Genomic DNA, 24,175 nt, shown 5'->3' with positions numbered 1-24,175 from the left:
TTCATGAACTGTAAAGGAGTGAAGAGAAGGGCAGGTTACATGATCACAACAGTCAGGAGAAAAAAGCCATTTCAGTAAAGATGTTAATAAGAATTTTTTTTAAACGCCTAAAGTTATGCAGAAGATGTGAGAATTTACTTGGTAGATTTTACTTTGGTAACTTAACAAACATGAGAAAAGATGACTAAAATTGTTGGATTTTTAATAAAAATTTTCTCTAATCTTCTCTTTAGGTTTCCCAATTAAGTCTTCAGAAATAAACAATAGAGAAGGTAAGAAAATATGTTAAAAGAGCTTAAGTGAAAAAGGGTTAGAAAATGTTGGTTAAGTATTGATGTACAGTTAAAGAATAAGTCTTGAAATACTGCTTTGCACCATGTACATTTCTTTCACACTCCTGGGCCGGTAAATGGAATCAATTGACTTTGAGAGAGAAGGCAAATTCCTACTAAAACCAGCCCAAGGTACTGAACACTTAAAAATGGTTACAGTGGTAAATTTTATGTTATGTGTTATTTTACCACAATTAAAAATAATTTGCGCTTCCCTGGTGGCACAGTGGTTGAGAATCTGCCTGCTACTGCAGGGGACACGGGTTCGAGCCCTGATCTGGGAGGATCCCACATGCCGCGGAGCAACTAGGCCCATAAGCCACAACTACTGAGCCTGAACGTCTGGAGCCTGTGCTCCGCAACAAGAGAGGCCGCGATAGTGAGAGGCCCGCGCACCGCGATGAAGAGTGGCCTCCGCTTGCCACAACTAGAGAAAGCCCTCGCACAGAAACGAAGACCCAACACAGCAAAAATTAATTAATTAATTAATAAACTCCTACCCCCAACGTCTTCTAAAAAATAATAATAATTTTAAAAATTCATAAACAAATCAAGATTTTTTTACTTGCCTGATCTATATGAATACATTATTACACTAAAAAAAAAAGCCCAAGGTATCAAAATAAAAGCATTTCCAAGCATAAGTCCTGATGTATCAGAGCAGAAAAAGAAGAAATACATTATGAGATCTGTACAAGTCAAAAAAGAAAAATAAATACTAGTAAAAGCTGAAACTTTCACACACAAAAAAATCTAGTTTCAAAAAGTAAATTCGTATCATATTATGCTACTTTTTTTATATCTGAAATATGATGACTTAAAAGACTCTAATCAGGGTATTTCCTCCCAGACCATAGCTTCAAATATATTTAATTTTGCTTAGACCTAAAATCACATACATCTATCTGCACATATATGCCTTAAGTCTGAAAGGAGATACACTAAGATTATTAACAATGGTTATTTCTGGTGGTAGGATTATGGGTGACTTTAAAATCTACACTTCAGACCAACAGCAGGACCTAATATACATTAAAATAACACTTAAATTATGCCTTACATAAGAAAAAGTGAGAAATACTTAAAATTTCAAATACAGTTGGGATATTTTACTTGAAAAACATGAAAAGAAACTTGGATCACTATCTTAGGTTTTATTACAAAAATATCGTTATTTTAAAGGTAGTTTGGGGCTTCCCTGGTGGCGCAGTGGTTGAGAGTCCGCCTGCCGATGCAGGGGACACGGGTTTGTGCCCTGGTCTGGGAAGATCCCACATGCCGCGGAGCAGCTGGGCCCGTGAGCCATGGCCGCTGAGCCTGCGCGTCTGGAGCCTGTGCTCCGCAACGGGAGAGGCCACAACAGTGAGAGGCCCGCGTACCACAAAAAAAAAAAAAAAAAAAAAAAAAATTATTAAAGGTAGTTTGGTCTTTAAACTCTCCATGTACACAACAGTGAAAAGCAGGCACTGGAAGAGCTCCATATTTACAATCAACAGTTGGTCTTAAAATAATTGCTTAGTTACCTATTTCCTCCAATTTTAGTACAATTTACTTCAGGAAACAAAATTGTTCTCCAAAGAACCATATTTATTATAATACTTTTTTGTAAACTAAGTACACTGTCAATCATTCTGCTAGAATACAGAAGGAAATTTGAGAATGCATTATATTGAAATCTTTTTCCCCTCTTAGAGCAAACTAAAATTTTAGCAATGCAGAATTATAGTTGTCTTAAGATTAAAACGCTGCTTTGCAATTTCTATTACCTTATATTATAGCACTCTCCCTAATCTAGTCTCTTTTGATTAAGGGACTGTTCTCCTTGGCAGAATAACCCTGCAGAGACTCAACATGACACAGGACTGGATACTTGCTCTGTGTAACTATCCAAGAAGAGGCTTGCATGCTTCAGGATGACCAAACTCCTGGCTTCCTTTATCCCCTGAAGGAAGCTGCTCAGTGAGGTTCCATGTTGACCAATTAGGTAACACAGCTTGCTGAACCGGCTTGCCACCTCCTGCAACAGCTGGACTGTACTTGCAGTGCCCAAGTTTTCTGGAACAAAATGATGATGATGATGATAACATAACCGAAAGATTCATTATCTGAACACTTTTTTATGACCAAGATTACGAATTTCCCTCTTCTAAAAATACTTAACATGCTGAGATGTACTCTCAACTATGGAGCCTAAATAACCAGTGTTTAAAAAAAAAAAAAAGGCAAATTCAGAGATCACGGTAGCCAGTCATTTGAGGAACATGTTAAAAACATTCACAGGACCCTACAGATTCTGACTCAGTAGGCCAAAGTTAGGATCCCCCGATGGATATATTTTTTTTAAAAAGTGCCTTCCAGTAATTCTGAAGACCAGCCAAATTTGAGAACCACTGTGCTAATCCAATTCTCCTCTCATTTTGAAGATAAGTCATCTAAGGCCAAGAGAAAGGAAGTGAATTATCTAATTTCACAAAACTGGTTAGTGACAGCCAGGAATTAAACTCACTTCTATAGCTATAGCTTGGTTAACATTTTCAACTTTTGTACTGACTTCTGCTCTACCTGTCCCTTGGACAAGCCCAACCCTTCACTGCAAACAAAGCAATCCAAAAATCAGACTGCCTTGGTCACTCTTAACTTTACAGAGGGCATCAGGAGATTATTGCTTTTTCCCAGTCCAAAGCTCCCAATTTGGAGGACTTTTCTCCAACCAGTGAGGCTGATGAGCAGACCAGCTAAAACCAACAAAGAAATCAGGAATCAGAACAGGAAAAGGGCAAGTTTCACTTTCCTTTCAGAGCAATCCAGGAAGCTTCCAGCTTGGATTGCTTCCATATCCTTTGCCAAAGTCCTGGGGTGTTGAGCCCACCCACTGGAGGGGAATTTATAGAACAGGAACTCTACAACATTTAAAAAAGCAAAACATACTAAAAACAAAAACAAATGCAGATAGTCCCCAACTTACAAAGGGATTGAGTTTGGAAAGACTGTAAGTTAGGTGTTTGAAAAATAGAAAAGCAGCTATACTCCAATTAAAAAATAAATAAATAAGTAAAAGCAACTATACTCCAATAAAAAATAAAAAGAAAAAAAAAGAAAAGTAGACGTCTTCCCATTAAAAATAATGGGCTGACCTACACAAGCCAACGTCACCTTAAAGTGGAAAAATGACGTACGAACAAGGAAGAATTTAAGTACTACAGTATTGGTCTGAATTCTGTGTCCACACAGGGGGTCAAGGAGTTCAGGAGAAAGAAAGAGAAAAAAAAACATCCTGTCCATCTTCTGAGTGTAGGGCCAAACCCTGAAAAATTTTTGAACTACGGGAAGTTAACCTTTAACAGCCCACCCCCATCTCCATTTTGCATTTCTTTCTAACCTCCTCGATACCCCAAGAGGGGTCTATATGCTATACCCTAGTATATCTGGACAGTAGCATCCCATCTAGGACTATTGTAATCTATTTTCCCCATATTGTCTCCTTACCTTCAATCTCTCTTGTAACTGATTACAGCTAAGAAAAGGGACTGGATTTAATCAATTCCTGCTAATGTTGGGTAAGACCCTTAACACTCTTACAGTTATCCACATTTTTAGAGACTACTTGTAAATCCAAATGAAATTCTACTTGATAAAATTCTAAGAACCAGAACAAAGAAAATGAAAAATTTGGGTAGCATATAACGTAAGGTATCTTAGGACTAGAGGGGCTAGAAGTGTTGTTTAGAAGTCTGACTCCTAGGATCAACTTTCCCAAAGTTGTTCTGCCTCTCTGCCATGAATCTTCTGAAAGCTCCATTTTTCTACTTCTACAAGTGAAAGGAGCTCTGGGGGTGGAAGGATAGGGGCAGCTGGGCTATTGGCAAAGTGGAAATAGTTTGTAAGTTGTTGACTACCTGTGCACAAAAGAAGAGGCTGGAAAGAAAGGAGAAGAGTACAACTCAAACAAAAAGTTTTCTTTATTTGTGATATAGAAAAAACAGATAAAACAACAGTCCTGATAATTGAGTGGGGGAAAGAGGGGAGGGGGGAGGTTCTACTTACCTAAACTGAGAAGAGGCCTCAGAATCTGAGACTTGATATCACTTAGTTTTGAATAGAACTGTCTTTCTGTAGTAGCCAACTCATGGAGACTGGCAATATATCCCATAATGTTTTTGTCCACCAAGGCTAGATAGCTGTCTTTTCCTGCTGTCACTCTGCTTATATATCCAAGCTAAAACAGGAAAAGAAAAAGATTAAAGATAAAATATAATTTATTAGTAGCAATTCGGGCACTGAAGTTGGCTGATATCAGCTGGTGAGAGCCAATGCAGGAATTCTGCAGCAAGTTGCTTATTAAATTGTTAGTAGTTTGAAAGTGGCAATAGGGAAATTACCAGAAAAAATTGGAAAACACTATAAATCAGAGCTTTTGGTTTTATTTTGATTTTTTGGGCTGGTTTACCAGTACATTGTTGTTATATACCTATAGCATGATCTATATATAACTATATACATCTATACTATTATTTATTCCCACAATACCTTTTATTTCATTTTACATGTGGTTAGAAACACAGAACCTCTAAATATACAAAGATCCAAATGATACAGACACATGCCTCAGGACCCCTTTTTGCATGAAATAGATGAGAGCAGAGAGGATCTCTATGCTGTATGTCAAAATATCAACGATCTAGGAGCTATCTTTTAAAAGTACAACAGAAAGGGGTTTTCTTTAAAAGGGGATTTTGTCATTTATTCATGACACCACTGAATAAAAACTTTTGATGCCTTTTGTCACATATCCCTATTAGAGTAGGCAACCAAGCTGCAGGCCAACAGACTATTAACAGCCCATGGTAACTAAAGACACATATTGAGTCTCACCTCTTTCATCAGCCTATTTCATCCTTTATCTGGACTGTGGAATCTTTAATGAGGAATGTGGAGTCAGGGTCAAGAACTACAGAGAGGCAATTAGTATGTCTGGAATAACAGTCTAATATAGGTCAAGAACCAAATCTTGGCCAGTGTTACCTTTAGCAAGAAAGATCTCACCCCTATATACATTCAGAGCTTACATATTTAGCCATAAAAACAAACACCAAGGATAAAAAACAATCCATAGGATATATTAGTCAGTAAGAATAAAAAATCCAGAATGTACTAACTTTGAGGGTTAATTTCCTTGCAGTGTATCACTTTGAGGGTGTGAGTTACTGAAGTGGGGAAAAAGAAAACCAGAAACAGACCAATGGTTTTATGTTTATGAAAAAGAGGTAAGAAGTAGGAAAGCAAAGAAATTCAGATCAATGAAGGAAAAATGAGGAAACAGTAGTAAACAAGATGAAAAGCTAAGAAAAGAGGGGAAGTGATGGGAAACAGAGCACTGTTTGTGGCCTGTCAGGTCTGCCATGAGCCCACCTCAGGCCCCTGCAATTTTTACTTCCCACTTACAGTTAAAAATTCATCTATTCAATTTCTATTCTGATTCATCTCTGAGGACTCCATGAACACAGTCAGAAGCCTTCGCTGTGAAATATGTATTTTAATATCCCTATGTGAGGGTGTTCATTCAACAAATATAGAATATTTACTATGAGGATCCAACAGTAAATGAGAGAGCCTAAAACCCCTACTCTTATGAATCTTACAGTAAAAGGGAGGACAGACAATAGACAAAATAAGTAAGCTATATAGTGTGTGGGATGATGATACGCACTGTGGAAAGAAATAAGGCAGGAAAAGGAGATAAGGAGAGAAGGGGGATGGCAAGTTGGTTTGCAATTTTAAATACATTAGTCAGAGACACTTAATAACAGGCATACCATACAAAAGCAACAGAAACAAAAGACTTCTCATGTGTTATAGAATGTGGGCCTTAGGATCCAATTCCTGTTCACCTTACTACAGGAGAGAAGTATTGGAGTCTTAGTACCACTGTGATTCTCTGGAAGGTTGTCACCTTCTGTCGGGTCCTGCCGGCCACTGTAACATAATCCAGGCTGGAAGTCTTCGGTATCCACTAAAAACAGGGAATAATCCTGGCCTGCAGCTACACTCCAGACTCCATTTTCACTGTTCACCTGCAACAACAGGAGGACATTGTCCAAGATGAAGGAATCTGATGGAACTCCAAATCCACGGGAAATGGAATGTTAAGTTACTTGAACAGGTGGAGTACAAAGTCAGTCACATCTCTAGATGGCAAAACTCACCCAGCAATGTACCCGATTAACTGCAGAACAAATGCAGGAGTGAGAAGGAACCCTTGTTCAGCCTGTAAATTTAGAACTGGATTGTTTTATAAAAAACTGAAATTTAAAAAGATAAAACCATACATTTGATTTTTTCACTGTTATTTTTGGAAGTTGCCACAGACTCAGCTTGTACAACAAAGGCCCAGAAACTTCTAGAGCCCTATTCTGACAGCTAGGACACACCTTTGTCCATACATATTCTGCTATGTACACAAAAATCAAGGTGAAAAGAAAATCTAACAAGGCTAAATTCCATCCTGGACAACTAAACCCATGGGTGCTAAAGCTGTTTTCCCACTTGGAACTCACTATCTCTCTGATGTGATTTCACTGTGTCCCAGGATGTTGAAAAAGGCAGGACCCCTTAGAAGCCCATCTACATGGAACCCCTAGACCAGTGGCGCTCAACGAGTAGTCTTTGCAGCAGCAGCAGCAATCATCTAGGAACATGTGAGAAATGTACACTCAGGCCACATTGCTACTGGGGGGTCCGACCGGGCAACCTGCTTTGACAAGCTCTCCAGGTGATTCTGATGTATGCCAAAGTTTGAGAACCACTGCCTTAAATCAATGGTTTTCAAACCTTAGGATTCCACACAGTGACTCAGGAGCCACCATGGAAAGGCAGGTGCCAGGGTTTTGCCCCCAACCCACCTCCATCCTTCAACTAAAATAGTTCCACAGTTATCTGTTTTATGTAGGGGATTCTGCATAAGGTTTCATTTGAAGGAAGTGTTCTGCTAATGAAAACTACTGTCCCAGCCTGCAGACCCAGCTTCAGCCATGACTCGTATAAGAATAAGCAAAAAACTTCTAATCTGTTAGATTCTCTGTGTCTAGATAGGGTTCAAATCCTAGGTGATTAGGTGAATGTGTGTGTGTGTGTGTGTGTGTGTGTGAGCGTGCACACACACGTCTCCACTACTTTATAGTTATCCTCTTCCAGCATGACATTATTTTCTCAAATTCAGGCTACCCAAATAACTGACTTCCTGTTGGTTTTGCAAAGAATGAATTAAAATTTTTGGAGAAGGAAAGAGTAGTCTTCTTAGTCTCTAATCAAAACTAATTCAGATCTCACTCTGCCTTGACTTTAATTCACATATTAATTAAAATGACTTCAAAATGTTTTTCTCACCCCTCCCCCCAAAAAAACCCCAAAATAATGATGTTGTATTTTCATACACACAGTTAAAGGGTAACAAAACTAAAACCTTATAACAAATTCTATTCTCTCTTGTCTGACTCTAAAATTTTAAATAAAAATTATATTTCCAGCGTCTCCATGCTATATTACAAAAGTTTCCTTAGTATGAATAGATGCATATTCTACTTTATTCAAATAACAGAAAACAAGGAACAGTGAGTTACCATATTTTTATTTGTGATAAAATATCAGAAATTGAATAGCTTACCACTAAAATGTTTTATGCTGAAAACATTTAAGATTGGAGCTAGAATTAACAACTGTCCCCTAATGTTTTATTTAAGTCTTTTCTTCCCAGTAAAATTAAGTTCACTGGAAGGAAAGGCAGCATGTAAAGGTCTTATACAGTGATGGACGCATAGTGTACACTGAATACGTGAATCAGCAGAATATGTATTAACTATAGCTTATATGTGAATGATGTTCCTGAAACTGAAGTAACTATACTTTTTTAGTCTCTATTACTCTCAGTGGAGAGAGCATGTGTTGGGATAGGGGAGATATCAGAATCAAACTATGAATACATGAGCTCCACATTCCATTCTGTTAGCCTACCAGGCTATCAGCATGCCTACTCCCTGCCAACAACACCCCCCAAAACAAACAAATCTTATATAAGGAGTCAATACTATTGATGAATTTTGTATTTCTGCAGGACGTTGTGGCAGAAAAAAAGGTTGAGAAACAGTCCTCTAAAACTGCATCAAAGGGACTAGAAGTTACCAATCTCTGAATAGCATTACATAAACTAAAACCAATTCACACAGCAGTGAAGAAATTATCTATGCTTTTAGTTTCCCTATAGAAAATTAAAAGGGTTAAAAAAGGTTTTACTACTATGTATGTAAAAACAAAACAAACAAAACAGAACAAACCATCAAATAATGTTATACAAAAGTCACACTTAAAAGTCAAACTTAGGTGAGAAGTCAGAGTAGGCATTATTTGGTAGTATAAAGCTCAAAAGTCAATATCACAGTGCTAGAAACATTCGATTTAAAAGAATGAACTTGTTCATTTTTACTTAAAAAAAAAAAACTATGAATGCTCAATGAAGCCAAGAAGAAAAGAAATATACACTAACACATCAAAAAAAGGAAACATTTAGCCTGAAAACAAGTGGCTTCACTTTTTTTTTTAATGTACATCATAACAAACTTAGGTTACAAGTATACAATTCTCCTAATTTTATAAAACAAGAAATGGAGAAATATAAAGTGTTCTAACTTAGAATTCTGGAATAAGTTGCTATAAAAGTTATCAAATTCACTAAAGTACCTTTACAAGACGAGGAACTGTTGTTGGAAAATCGGAATGCCCAAGTTGACCAAAGGTATTGCTACCCCACGAGTAAACCTATTAGAAAACAACAGGAAAGTAGGTAAGAGATGTGACTCTGAGTTTCCATGTCAATTCTGAACTTTTATAATAACATATATATACCAACAGTTACACACAGATTACTTATACTAGCTTTCCACTCTTTAGAATAACTAATATTAAGAAAATTCATTTTAAAACAAGACTGAGATAATGGGGAGATAGAGTACATAGTTAAGACACAGTCCAAGGATTAATAATAACAGTAACTAATATTTTGGGGGGGGTTATTACCTGCCAGGCGTTGTTCTGAATATACTTTCTGTGTATTAATTAATGTTTCATTATCACAAGAACCCTTTTTTTAATAAGGAAATTGGCCCAGGGAGGTCACAAATTTGTAAGCAGCAGGGCCAGGATTTAATCCCAGGAACTATCCTATACTGCCTCTTACAAAGAAAGTGATTTTTTTTAAAAAAGGTAAGTACCATGAAGAAAAAGTAATCATGACTTTTTACTCTGTGGATAGGAGTACTATGGAATGACTAGCGAGCCTTTTTATACGTGAAGAGTTGCTGTAGGAGACACACAAATACCTATGCTCCACTACAGACAAAAAACAACCAGATTGCAATGGCTATGTTTAATGAAAATGGTTTTGTTTATTCTGATTATAAAAGCAATTCATGATCACTGTACAAGACTGTGACAGTACGAAGAAATAAAAAGGAAGTGAAAACCATTGATGAATCAACCACTTAGAGATAACTACTGATACTACCTTGTTTTAGGAACATACACATATATCAGTATAATTCCAGAAATTTTAATATCTACTAGATATAATGAATATACAAAATGGGACTCTACTATCAATGCTGTTTTGTGACCTGATGTTTTTTATGTAATGCTCTGCACTGACATTTTTCTAGGTCAACAAGTACAGAGCTACAATATCATTTATAATAACTACATAAAACTCCACTGTGGGTATAGTTTAATCAATTACCTAATGAAGTAAGTACATTTATTAATAATTTCTTTCCAATTACTTAATATAAAAATTACATTTAAAATCCTTGGATATATATATTAGTGTATATATTTCCTTAGGATAAGTTCCTAGGCAAAGAACTCTGGGTCAATGAACACACATTCTGATTTTTGATACATACTGACAAACTGTCTTCCAGCAAAGTCCAGTGTACATTCCATTCCCACCAGCACTGTGTGTACCTTTTCCCTACACTCTCACCAACACTTAGTACTAAATGCAATCCTTGCTAACATGATAGGTGAGAAAATTTTGTTTTAATTTAAATCTGCTTACTGAGTAGTTGACCACCTTTTCATTTCTTGCTGCCCATTTCTATTTTTTCTTCTATGAATGACATACAAATGTCCTTTCACAATTTTTCTTTATGGACCAGGTAATAACACAGTCATATATGTTACAAATTTTTTTTCCCGTATGTTATGTATCTTAATTTAGTTTATGGGGTTTTTTTGGTTTGTGTTTTGGTTTATGCTGTATGGGACTGCTTAATTATTACGGAGACAAACATATCACCTTCACTTTCTAATTTCTGGTTTTGATGTCATGTCTTTTTCTACTCCTAAGATTACTGGAAAAAAAATCACCTAACTGTGTTCTTACACCTGTAAGGTTTTATTTCTTAAAATCTACATCTTTACTCCATCTGGAATTAGAATATGTAAAGTTATCTTAATTTTCTTCTGCAAAAAAGAAGCCAGTGGTTCTAACAGTACTTACTGAACACTCAGTCTTGTTTTTCCAACTGATTTGAAATGCCCACTTTTTATCATAGACTAAATTCTCATATACACTTGGGTCTATTTCAATTCTACAGGTATATTTCTGTTATAATAATCTGTTTGTAGTTTTATAATATATTTTATAAGGCTAATTCTTACTCTTCCTTTCTGTTCTTTTTCAGAATTTATGTGGCAACTCCTATGTTTTTTCTCCTAGAATAATTTTGGGAATCAGTTTATTAAGTTGTAAATATTCTATTGGAATATTTGGGGATTGTACAGAATTTACACTCTACTGATTTAATAATCTAGGAGAAATGGCATTTTTGCAATGTTGATTCTTCTCATCTAAAAATAAAATTTCTTGACGACAATCCTGCAGCCTGTGGAACAAAAACCACATTCACAGAAAGATAGACAAGTTAAAAAGGCAGAGGGCTATGTACCAGATGAAGGAACAAGATAAACACCCAGAAAAACAACTAAATGAAGTGGAGATAGGCAACCTTCCAGAAAAAGAATTCAGAATGATAGTGAAGATGATTCAGGACCTCGGAAAAAGAATGGAGGCAAAGATCGAGAAGATGCAAGAAATATTTAACAAAGACCTAGAAGATTCAACAACAAACAAACAGAGATGAAAAATACAATAACTGAAATGAAAACTACACTAGAAGGAATCAATAGCAGAATAACTGAGGCAGAAGAACAGATAAGTGACCTGGAAGACAGACTGGTGGAATTCACTGCTGCAAACAGAATAAAGAAAAAAGAATGAAAAGAAATGAAGAGAGCCTAAGAGGCCTCTGGGACAACATTAAACGCAAGAACATTTGCATTATAGGGGTCCTAGAAGGAGAAGAGAGAGACAAAGGACCAGAGAAAATATTTGAAGAGATTATAGTTGAAAACTTCCCTATCATGGGAAAGGAAATAGCCACCCAAGTCCAGGAAGTTCAGAGTCCCATATAGGATAAACCAAAGGAAAAACACGCCGAGACACATAGTAATCAAATTGGCAAAAATTAAAGACAAAGAAAAATTATTAAAAGCAGCAAGGGAAAAACAAAAAATAACATACAAGGGAACTCCAACAAGATTAACAGCTGATTTCTCAGCAGAAACTCTACAAGCCAGAAGGGAGTGGCATGATATACTGAAAGTGATGAAAGGGAAGAAGCTACAACCAAGATGACTCTACCCGGCAACGATCTCATTCAGATTCGATGGAGAAATCAAAAACTTTACAGACAAGCAAAAGCTAAGAGAATTCAGCACCACCACACCAGCTCTACAACAAATGCTAAAGGAACTTCTCTAAGTGGGAAACACAAGAGAAGAAAAGGACCTACAAAAACAAACCCAAAGCAATTAAGAAAATGGTCATAGGAACATACATAGGGATAATTACCCTAAACGTGAATGGATTAAATGCTCCAACCAAAAGACACAGGCTTGCTGAATGGATACAAAAACAAGACCCATATATATGCTGTCTACAAGAGACCCACTTCAGACCTAGGGACACATTCAGACTGAAAGTGAGGGGATGGAAAAAGATATTCCATGCAAATGGAAATCAAAAGAAAGCTGGAGTAACAATACTCATATCAGATAAAATAGACTTTAAAATAAAGAATGTTACAAGAGACAAGGAAGGACACTACATAATGAACAGGGGATCAATCCAAGAAGAAGATATAACAATTATAAATATATATGCACCCAACATAGGAGCACCTCAATACATAAGGCAACTGCGAACAGCTATAAAAGAGAAAATCGACAGTAACACAAAAATAGTGCGGGACTTTAACACCTCACTTAACCTAATGTGCAGATCATCCAAACATAAAATTAATAAGGAAACACAAGCTTTAAATGACACAATAGACCAGATAGATTTAATTGATATTTATAGGACATTCCATCCAAAAACTGCAGATTACACTTTCTCATGAAGTGCACATGGAACATTCTCCAGGATAGATCACATCTTGGGTCACAGATCAAGCCTCAGTAAATTTAAGAAAACTGAAATCACAGCAAGCATCTTTTCTGACCACCATGCTATGAGATTAGAAATGAATTACAGGGGAAAAAACGTAAAAAACACAAACACATGGAGGCTAAACAATACATTACTAAATAACCAAGAGGTCACTGAGATATCAAAGAGGAAATCAGAACATACCTAGAGACACATGACAATGAAAACATGACGATTCAAAACCTATGGGATGCAGCAAAAGCAGTTCTAAGAGGGAAGTTTATAGCTATACAAGCCTACCTTAAGAAACAAGAAAAATCTCAAATAAACAATCTAAACTTACACCTAAAGGAACTAGAGAAACAAGAACAAACAAAACCCAAAGTTAGCAGAAGGAAAGAAATCATAAAGATCAGAGCAGAAATAAATGAAATAGAAACAAAGAAAACAATAGCCAAGGTCAATAAAACTAAAAGCGGTTTCTTTGAGAAGATAAACAAAATTGATAAACCGTTAGCCAGACTCATCAAGAAAAAGAGGGAGAGGACTCAAATCAATAAAATTAGAAATGAAAAAGGAGAAGTTACAACAGACACCGCAGAAATACAAAGCATCCTAAGAGACTACTGCAAACAACTCTATGCCAATAAAATGGACAACCTGGAAGAAATGGACAAAATCTTAGAAAGATATAACCTTCCAAGGCTGAACCAGGAAGAAAGAGAAAATATGAACAGATCAATCACAAGTAATGAAACTGAAACTGTGATTAAAAATCTTCCAACAAACAGAAGTCCAGGACCAGATGGCTTCCCAGGTGAATTCTATCAAACATTTAGAGAAGAGCTAACACCCATCCTTCTCAAACTCTCCAAAAAATTGCAGAGGAAGGAACACTTCCAAACTCATTGTATGAGGCCACTATCACCCCGATACCAAAACCAGACAAAGATACTACAAAACAAGAAAATTACAGACCAATATCACTGATGAATAAAGATGAAAAAATCCTCAACAAAATACTAGCAAACAGAATCCAACAACACATTAAAAGGATCATACACCATGATCAAGTGGGATTTATCCCAGGGTTGCAAGGATTCTTCAATACATGCAAAGAAATCAATGTGATACAGCATATTAACAAGTTGAAGAATAAAAACCACATGATCATCTCAATAGATGCAGAAAAAGCCGTTGACAAAATTCAACACCCATTTATGATAAAAACTCTCCAGAAAGTGGGCATAGAGGGAACCTACCTCAACATAATAAAGGCCATGTACGACAAACCCACAGCAAATATCATTCTCAATGGTGAAAAACTGAGAGCATTTCCCCTAAGATCAAGAACAAGAAAAGGATGTCCACTCTTGCCACTATTATTCAACATAGTTTTGGAAGTCCTAGCCATGGCAATCAGAGAAGAAAAAGAAATAAAAGGATACAAATTGGAAAAGAAGAAGTAAAACTGTCACTGTTTGCAGATGACATGATACTATACATAGAGAATCCTGAAGATGCCACCAGAAAACTACTAGAGCTAATCAATGAATTCGGTAAAGTTTCAGGATACAAAATTAATGCACAGAAATCTCTTGCATTCCTATATACTAATGATGAAAAACCTGAAAGAGAAATTTAGGAAACATTCCCATTTACCATTGCAACAAAAAGAATAAAATACCTAGGAATAAACCTACCTAGGGAGACAAAAGACCTGTATGCAGAAAACTATAAGACACTGATGAAAGAAATTAAAGATGATACCAACAGATGGAGAGATATACCATGTTCTTGGATTGGAAGAATCAATACTGTGAAAATGACTATACTACCCAAAGCAATCTACAGTTTCAATGCAATCGCTATCAAATTACCAATGGCATTTTTTACAGAACAGGAGCAAATCATCTCAAAATTTGTATGGAGACACAAAAGACCCCGAATAGCCAAAGCAGTCTTGAGGGAAAAAAACGGAGCTGGAGGAATCAGACTCCCTGACTTCAGACTATACTATACAAAGCTACAGTAATCAAGACAATATGGTACTAGCACAAAAACAGAAACACAGATCAATGGAACAAGATAGAAAACCCAGAGATAAACCCACGCACCTATGGTCAATTAATCTTTGACGAAGGAGGCAAAGATATACAATGGAGAAAGGACAGTCTCTTCAATAAGTGGTGCTGGGAAAACTGGACAGCTACATGTAAAAGAATGAAATTAGAACACTCCCTAATACCATACACAAAAATAAACTCAAAATGGATTCGAGACCTAAATGTAAGACCGGACACTACAAAACTCTTTGAGGAAAACATAGGAAGAACACTCTTTTTTTTTTTTTTTTGCGGTACGCGGGCCTCTCATGGTTGTGGCCTCTCCCGTTGTGGAGCACAGGCTCCGGACGCACAGGCTCAGCGGCCATGGCTCACGGGCCTAGCCGTTCTGCACCATGTGGGATCTTCCCAGACCGGGGCATGAACCCCTGTCCCCTGCATCGGCAGGCAGACTCTCAACCACTGCGCCACCAGGGAAGCCCCGAAGAACACTCTTTGACATAAATCACAGCAAGATCTTTTTTGACCCACCTCCTAGAGTAATGGAAATAAAAAGAAAAATAGACAAATGGGACCTAATGAAACTTAAAAGCTCTTGCACAGCAAAAGAATCCATAAACAAGACGAAAAGACAACCCTCAGAATGGGAGAAAATATTCGCAAACAAATCAACAGACAAAGGATTAATCTCCAAAATATATAAACAGCTCATGCAGCTCAGTACTAAAGAAACAAACAAGCCAATCCAAAAATGGCAGAAGACCTAAATAGATATTTCTCCAAAGAAGACATACAGATGGCCAAGAAGCACATGAAAAGCTGCTCAACATAACTATTAGAGAAATGCAAATCAAAACTACGGGGTATCACCTCACACCAGTTAGAATGGGCATCATCAGAAAATCTACAAACAACAAATGCTGGAGGGAGTGTGGAGAAATGGTAACCCTCTTGCACTGTTGGTGGGAATGTAAATTGATACAGCCACTATGGAGAACAGTATGGAGGTTCCTTACAAAACTAAAAATAGAATTACCATACGACCCAGCAATCCCACTACTGGGCATATACCCAGAGAAAACCAGAATTCAAAAAGACACATGCACCCCAATGTTCACTGCAGCACTGTTTACATGGAAGCAACCTAAATGCCCATCGACAGACGAATGGATGAAGAAGTTGTGGTACATATATACAGTGGAATATTAGCCATAAAAAGGAACAAAACTGAGTCATTTGTTGAGACGTGGATGGATCTAGAGACTGTCATACAGAGTGAAGTAAGTCAGAAAGAGAAAAACAAATATCGTATATTAACGCATGTATGTGGAACCTAGAAAAATGATACAGATGAACCGGTTTGCAGGGCAGAAGTTGAGACTCAGATGAACAAACATATGGACACCAAGCGGGGGAAAACCGTGGTGGGGTGGGTATGGTGGTGTGCTGAATTGGGTGATTGGGATTGACATGTATACACTGATATGTATAAAATGGATGACTAATAAGAACCTGCTGTATAAAAAAAGAAATGAAATAAAATTCAAAAATTCAGAAACTAATAATAATAAAATTTCTCTCTTTACTCCTATTTTCTTTTATAACTTAGAAGAGTTCTTGAATTTGTGTCATGTGGGCTCTACACTTTTCTTGTTAACAATGTTCCTATTTCCTTAATACTTTTGTTGTAATTGTGAACAGCTTCTTTTTCCCCCAAGTATGCTTTCTGCTTTACCTTATGTATAAAAGAAAGCTAGCAATCTTTATGCTTATTTTGTAACTCGCCACCTTCCTAATTTCTTATTTTTAAGCCTTTTTGATGATTCATCATGTTAATAATAATAAAATTATCCTTTTCTTTCCTAATATTTATATTTATTTATATGAGCTATAATAGCTCTTTGGCTATCCTATGTGATAGTTAAAATAAAGCACTTAAAGGTTTTAGAATCTTTTATTGACTTTTCTTAAAAAGATAAAGGGACTGATGAAGAATCATTATATGAATATATTTAAGAATAAGTTTGAAAAACTACTTTCCTTAGGAGGGTTTCTGCATATGGGCATGGTTTTAAATGATTCTGGAGGTCACTTTCAGGTCCCACAATTTTAAGAGAGAAATGCGTTTTGGTTTCTTAGTGTCTTACTTATGGATTTTCTTCATCAGAAAACAGAAATTCACCAATACCCTAGAAAACTCAGTTCTATTTTTCCATAAGAGCACGTTATAGAAAGCTTCTTTGTCAAGTAGGCCAATGTTGAATCCAAAGTCTACAGTCACATGTGTGACTTTAGCCAAGTTACATAATTTCTCTAAACCTCCCTTTCCTCACCTGTAAAATGGAAATAATACAATGCAATGTAAAACACTGAAAAGATCAAATGAGATACAGGATTATTGCCTGACACACAGAATATACTCAATAAATGATGGTCCAATCTCATCAGGTTGGCCTTCCATGAAATTAAGATCAGCTTTTAATAGTTTGTCTCCTACCTGGGATTTCGCAGTAAGTGCAAGAGAATGGTAACCACCTGCCTCCAGATGGATTACTTCTTTACCATCCAGACATTTTACACACAATGGTTGAAGCCTTAAAGAAAAACATACACAGACACATACAAATTCCAAGTAAGAAGTATTCTCAGCAAGAATCATGGCCTTTCTCAAATTACGGAGTAAGTGCTTTCAAGTAGAAGTAAATATTTCAAAAGAAAACATTAAAATAAAAATACTGGATATATGTTCAATCTACTCCTAAATATAAATAATTTTGAATGGTTTCAACCTAATCTTTGTCTATTAATCACTAATTAACCACCATAGTTCAGAATCTGTTAAGAATCATAAAACAACTGAATGATTCATATGGCAGAGAATATACTTAGGACAATGAAATACAACCAAAGAGGGGAGTTGTCATTTTTTTAACACATTAGTTGCTTTCACTCTGCTAGGAATAAAAGAGACATTTATATTAACTGGCTATTTTAGATAATCATTCTATTTACACACTTTCACAAATATCTATTGTTAATATCATAAGAGTTTCTCTTAAACAAAACAGTTTTTCCGTGACGTACATGAATAGACATGGTTTATTACTGTGGTTATAGTTATTCTGGCAGCAGCAGATAGACCTCTTTCAGGTAAAAAAAAAATTGTTGGTTGTTTTTTATAAGTTAAAAATTTGAACCATTCACGTGTTCCAATGAAATACAATCTTCTCCCAAACACCCCTTTCTGTATTCTAAGATGAATATACATCAAAGAAGAGATGGAAAGATATACCATAGATACTTAAGTCCTTTATTACTAGAAACAAATTCAAGACTAAGACTGATTGGGGGTGGGAGGTATTTGTTTTGTTTTTCATCAGAGTTAATGGTGTATAATAATCTAGAGCTAGAAGAAACCAGATTTCCTCTATGAGGAAATGAGATTTGGAGACCTTCACCAGGAGAGAGGTTATTTGTTTAAGCTAATTTCTAACAGTAAACACTGGCAGCACTCACCTAGGCAGAACATCACCATGCCCCAGCTGTCCTTCCTTCCCTTTCCCCCAGGTCCACACCTCTGTTCTCAGAGAAGGCAGGAGCGCATCCGCTTCTCCACTGTATGTAGGGGTCAGAACCACTGTCCGCGTTTTCACCCTTGCAGCTTTTCTCAAGAGCCTGGGGGAGACTGAAAACAAACCAGAGATATCATGAGGGAGTAGATGGGTGAGATAAAAAGTACCACTTTAATGAACTGTTGATTTTCAAAGAAATACACTAACATGATATTCGTGAAGCATATTCTACAGGTTCTCTGCAAAACTGGGAATTAAGAAGTCAAATGAGTTTGGTAAACACTGCCTACTGCATTCATTCCTCCCCCCCACCTGCCCTGTAGAGATTCACACACACGCATTGCATGCTAAAGGTGCTGAAAAGTCCTGCAGTTAAAAGCCCTGTTTAAATCTGTTTAACCCTGCCCCACTTCCAAACATTTAGCCACAAAATCCTTTTTTGTATAACATTTGTTATACCAAATGTCTATGTGACATCCTATGGAACTGGTATTCTAAAGAATAAGCTTAACAAAATACTACACTAAGGCTAACAAATATTTTTCCCATTTCAAAGCAGAGTTAAAAGTTAAGCCTTTCCAAATTAAGGTCTAAGGTCAAGCATACTATAAATATTGTAACAAAAGATTTATTTTAGACATAAAACTTAAAAGTTTCTACAGTGAGGAAATGGTTATGAATGGGAAGTACTAAAAAGATTTTGTATTTTGCTGCCTACTTTAAGTTATTTTATAGAGAAGTTAATATTTTAAAAAAAGAATGCTGACATCTTTTAGAGTGTTCAAAATTGTAACAAAGGCGTACAACACTGTGTAAATCTTGTACACCAATCTGGTGACAGGATATGTTTTGAAGAAAATCATCAAATGTCACTAGGTATAGACTTAAGTCACTTGGTCATTAAGTTGTGGGCCACAAAGAAAGTGATCATCCTCGGCTAAGATCGCAATCTTTTCTGGTGAATGTATCATCCACTTGTACATACAAAGACTCAAATACACCTACTTGAGGTTTCCTCAAAGATGTATTCTAGATCATTTTAAAAGAGAGAGAAAAGGAGTACATGGAAAAGTTTTTCTAAAGATACTTTAAGTTTACTAAGTAAAATTTAACCTAAGGAAATAAGTCTGTTAGTAGAATTGCATATTTCACATGGTCTAATGGCATGACAAAAATCAATATCCCACATTTGTGGTTCAAGGAGATCTCAAATATTATATTATTCTGAAAATGCTAAAGGACATTTCAGAATAAGAACATTTTGGCCCAAGATTATTCTTCAGACTTAGCAGAATTCATGGGATACACACACACACACACACACACACACACACACACACACACACATATAAAATCAGGACTAGGGTTTTATTTGCACAGATGAATCTAGTGGCAATGAGAATCAGGAGGCAGGATAGCAAAAGTGCTCAGTGGCACAAGAGAGAGCAATAAGTAGAACACAGGTAGGGAATAGGGACATAGCAGAAAAGGTAAGTTTTAGTCTAGTCTAATATTCCTAACTTCCTAACCACTGGTTTATACCATTTTGTGCAAAGCTCTAAACTATAGCCCATGGGTCGAATATAGTCCACTGCCTGTTTTTGTAAATAAAGATTTATTGGAATATAGCTCATTTATTAATGTATTATCTATGACTGCTTTTAAGCAAAGTCAAGTAGTTGTAACAGAGACTGTATGGCCTACAAATCACAAAATATTTCTCTTTAGCTCTTTATAGAGAAAGTTTGCCAGGAACTCCCTGGTTCAGTAGTTAGGACTCTGCGCTTTCACTGCCAAGGGCACAGGTTCAGTCGCTGGTCAGGGCAAAAAACAAAAAAAAAAAAAAGAGAAACTTTGCCAACCCCTGGTTGATCTAATCCAATATTTCATGAACTTTAATGTGCATGTTAATCACCTTGGGATCTTGTTATAATGTATATTCTGATTCACTAAGTTTGGTATGCAGCCTGAAATCCTGCATTTCTAACAAACTCCCAGATGATGCTGATGTTGCTGGTCTGCAGGCCACCTTGAGAAGCAAAAGTCTAGATGACGGAGACTCCTGAACTGAGTGAGAAATGTAGAAGAAACAACTGTGCAATATTCTCAATATTCTAAGAAGCTGATTGCTAATGGTTTCAGAAAATGAAGCCTTTCTCTTATTGAAGCTTAAAATCATCCTCACTTTCAGGGCGTAAGTACATTAACTCCTCATTTACCCAATGATCACATCTGCAACTTCATCGATCTGGAGTCCAGACCCACCCAGGAAATAAGGAGGCTACTGCTACATTCCAGAACAATCAAATAAGACTCAAAACAAGGTCCACAAGCAGAAGCAGGTATTATGAAAAAGTGAGGGTCTAAAGTTATTTCTAAAGCAGAGAAACATGTAGCTTTTAAAAAGCTATTTAATTAAATAAATTTTGACATATGAATATGTTAGGAAAGCAAATTTATTATAACATGGCATGTGATGTCAGGAGCATCTTGGATTCACCAAAAGTCAACTCACAAGAGCTGGTTATTTCCTTACCTTGTGACAACAATCCAGGGAGAGAGAGTCTTCGGCTGCCTCCCTCTGACTCCTCTTCTCTGATATCCACAAGACTTGAACTCTTCTTTCCTTGCATTGACTCCTGTTTAACCTGTTCTTCTCTGCTATCTTTCAGACCTTCTGGGCCTATGGGACTACTGCCTGCCTGAGCTCCAGGTTCACAAGGGGCTGTACTATAAAAGTTCATAACTTTCTTAAGAGACAAGGTCCCAGCTTCATATGTAGCAGCCACTCTCACACCAACAGCAGATGCACAAGAGACCACTAGGCTGTTCAGGGCTGAAGTGCTTGTGGTTGCTGGGCTGTGAAGATTAGGAATCGCTTCTGCTACAAGAGGCTAAAATATACACACGTAAAAAAGTATATAAAAATACAATCCCATATACAACAAGCAATCAATAAAAAGAAAATGTAACATCTATCACTATTTGCAAATACAAGAATCTAAAACAAGAGGTCTCTTCATCTCCAACCTAAAGGTATCCCTTCTTGATCACAGATTTAACACATTAGATGGAAATGAGTACTTATAATACAGTTCCTTATCAAAAGTACTTCCTTTTGTTTGAGTGGTGTTTTATCATGGTATTTAAAAATAGGTCCCAGCTGCTTTTATAAAATAAACACATCAGAAGGGAGAGGGGAGGGAAGGTATGGAAAACATCACCTTCAGTATGAGGTAATAGCCCTGGATAGAAGGTTGAAAAAATGCAAGTTTTATTATTGATCACTACTAGGAAAAATTACACGGATTTTTACCAAGAAATAATGAGAAAAAATTACATTTTAAGAAGAAAAGGCTTTTCCTAAAATGTTTTATGAACACAAATTTATATATAGCATACACAGGCAGAAAAATAAGTTACACCTCTAAACTATCCGCCCCCAAACTATGTTCTGAAATTTCTGTCCTTCTACTGTCTCATCAAGAGTTATTTTCCATGACCCAGGGGCAAGGTAAACTGAAAGATTACCTTTGCTCTCACTACCATCGAGCAATGTGGTAGGTTAATCATTAAACATTTGGATCCAAGGTTCTTAGTGTTATTCACAGCTGTATTAGAAAGCCAACTAAAGTTTTCTGATATCTTAGTGAAAAATCAGTTAAAACTTACTCTGAGCTGTCAAGCACCACTGTTTACTAAAAAGGAAAGTCACTAGATATACCTACTTAACACACGAGAAAGCTTTCAGCTCATGAGCATAGGTCACAATGAAAATTTTGTTTCTTATGCTACCCAAAGATCCCAAGGGGTGGAAGGGGGTGTGTGTATATCTTAGTTTGTCCTGAATTGCAAACCAAACCAAAAATATTTTTTAACACTGACTTCTGATTTTTCTTAAAGGAAATAATTCCTGTTCCCTGCACAGTGCCTGACATGTAGTAGGCACTCAATACATTCTGTTCAATACTAAATTCAACAAAATGTGAGTCTTTAATTAAAATATCCAACAAAATAAACAAATATACCATATAAAAAAAGATAAATACAAAGCCTATTACTTCCTTGGTGACACAGTTCTCATGGTAACTTGTTCAGAAAAACTGGTGTCACTATTTCCACCATCTATTTACAAAAGCTCATAACAGAAGCAGTGATGGTATTTAGGGGTGACTAATCTAGAGAGTTCTTACCATTAGGTGGAGGAAAGTCAAAAAAAACTCTACCTTATATAAACTTTAAACTATTGTTCTAACTGGCTCCTCTACTTAATTATATTTAACAATTCATAAAATAAGTAAATAAATAAAACAAAAACACATGCCCAGCAATTTTGATGGAAGACATAATTTCAGGGGTTCCAATCAACCAACAGCAAAATGCAATAATGAAATATATGCTTCATTGCCAAATACTTTAGTTTATTTCACAAACGTGAGATATTCTTTCAATTACATCTGGCCAGAAGAAAAAAACTTGTCCTAAGCCACATAAATTCCTAATGGTTAGCTGTATGATTGAGACACTATTTACAAAGATGGAATTACACTTAGTTAAACACACACTGCCAAAACTAGCATAGGTAACCAAAACTTTAAATGTTTAACCAAACAGGTCCAAAGGAAAGTGCAATTTCAATGATGATAATCTATTATTCAAATAAACAGTAAATAAACTTTTAACTACAACTTTAATAAATCAGAGAAATGACTTTTGGAAAGTCAAAATCTAACTTTTTTATAAGCATGTACGAGTCCTGTTCAATTATTACTTTTGCTTTGTTTAGATTTTTCTTTCTCCAAACAGCTTCTTAATAAAAAATTTTTTTTAAAAAATCAAACATCTACAAGGTTCGGTGAGTAGACTGTGAAATAAAAACTGTTTCTAAAAACACCTCTAAGCCACGTTCCCATTCTGAACCAGTAAACAACAGTGATGAAGAATCCAGAGGCTATGTGGTTTCAAAAACCTGAAAGCAATGCCACAAGGCAGCTCTTTTATGATTAGTTTTGTGGTTTTTTTTGAGTCTTAACCACTGGACCACCAAGGAAGTCCCTAGGATTATACGTTTTTGTTTAGATTTGTTTTCTTAGAGTTCTGGAAAAGCAAAAGCAAAAGGCTTCCGCTAAGAGTAAAAAAAACAAGTATCCTTTAGAACAATTTGTTTTAAGTAGGGAGACACAGCTTACTACATGCCCCTGGTAAATAGCTTTTCTCCACTTACTACAAGTTTTCAAAGTGAAAGTAGTTTAAACCAGATGAAGAGAATATAAAACCCTCCACCCAGTGATGCCCAGTGAGGACCACTGGTATAACTGAAAAGAATTCGAACAGTATGTAATGCCAGTCAGTTTCAAGTCTGCCTATAAGCGAGGGAGGGATCCGCCACACAGCAAACTTCTCTGATAAAGAAGGAAAGGATTTTTCTCAACAGTATCTGAAGAGTGCTACAAATACAGATAAGAGAATTCTTTGTGAATATACAGTCATGTTAGATTAAACACTTCAGGGGCCCACCTTAGCCATGGGGGAAAAAGTACTTGGAAAAAAAAATGGGATTTTTCTACTTACAAAAGAATCCCAGAATAACATCTTTCAACATCATAAATAAAGGGCCAGAATTTGAACATGAAGAGTAATTTTGAATTAATCCAGGGTTTTCCTTAT

At 36.3% G+C, this 24,175-nt stretch overlaps 1 protein-coding gene across 7 annotated transcripts in view; it reads right to left on the bottom strand.

Moving 5' to 3' along the window:
* The window catches only part of ALS2 (alsin Rho guanine nucleotide exchange factor ALS2), an 86,866-nt gene that overhangs the window by 39,904 nt on the left and 22,787 nt on the right, over window positions 1–24,175 (bottom strand). For all 7 annotated transcript variants that reach the window (XM_060016299.1, XM_060016301.1, XM_060016298.1 and 4 more), the window contains 7 exons: window positions 21,045–21,402; window positions 18,453–18,621; window positions 17,434–17,530; window positions 9,063–9,140; window positions 6,221–6,403; window positions 4,377–4,548; window positions 2,207–2,387 (listed from right to left, as the gene is read on the bottom strand). In XM_060016299.1, coding sequence (XP_059872282.1) covers window positions 2,207–2,387; window positions 4,377–4,548; window positions 6,221–6,403; window positions 9,063–9,140; window positions 17,434–17,530; window positions 18,453–18,621; window positions 21,045–21,402 — 1,238 coding nt within the window. The remainder of the gene's footprint in view (window positions 1–2,206; window positions 2,388–4,376; window positions 4,549–6,220; window positions 6,404–9,062; window positions 9,141–17,433; window positions 17,531–18,452; window positions 18,622–21,044; window positions 21,403–24,175) is intronic.

Source organism: Delphinus delphis, chromosome 7, assembly GCF_949987515.2.
Source record: "Delphinus delphis chromosome 7, mDelDel1.2, whole genome shotgun sequence".
Lineage (NCBI taxonomy): Eukaryota > Metazoa > Chordata > Mammalia > Artiodactyla > Delphinidae > Delphinus > Delphinus delphis.
The sequence above is the reverse complement of the archived record's forward strand: the minus strand, read 5'-3'. Positions and strand labels throughout refer to the sequence as shown.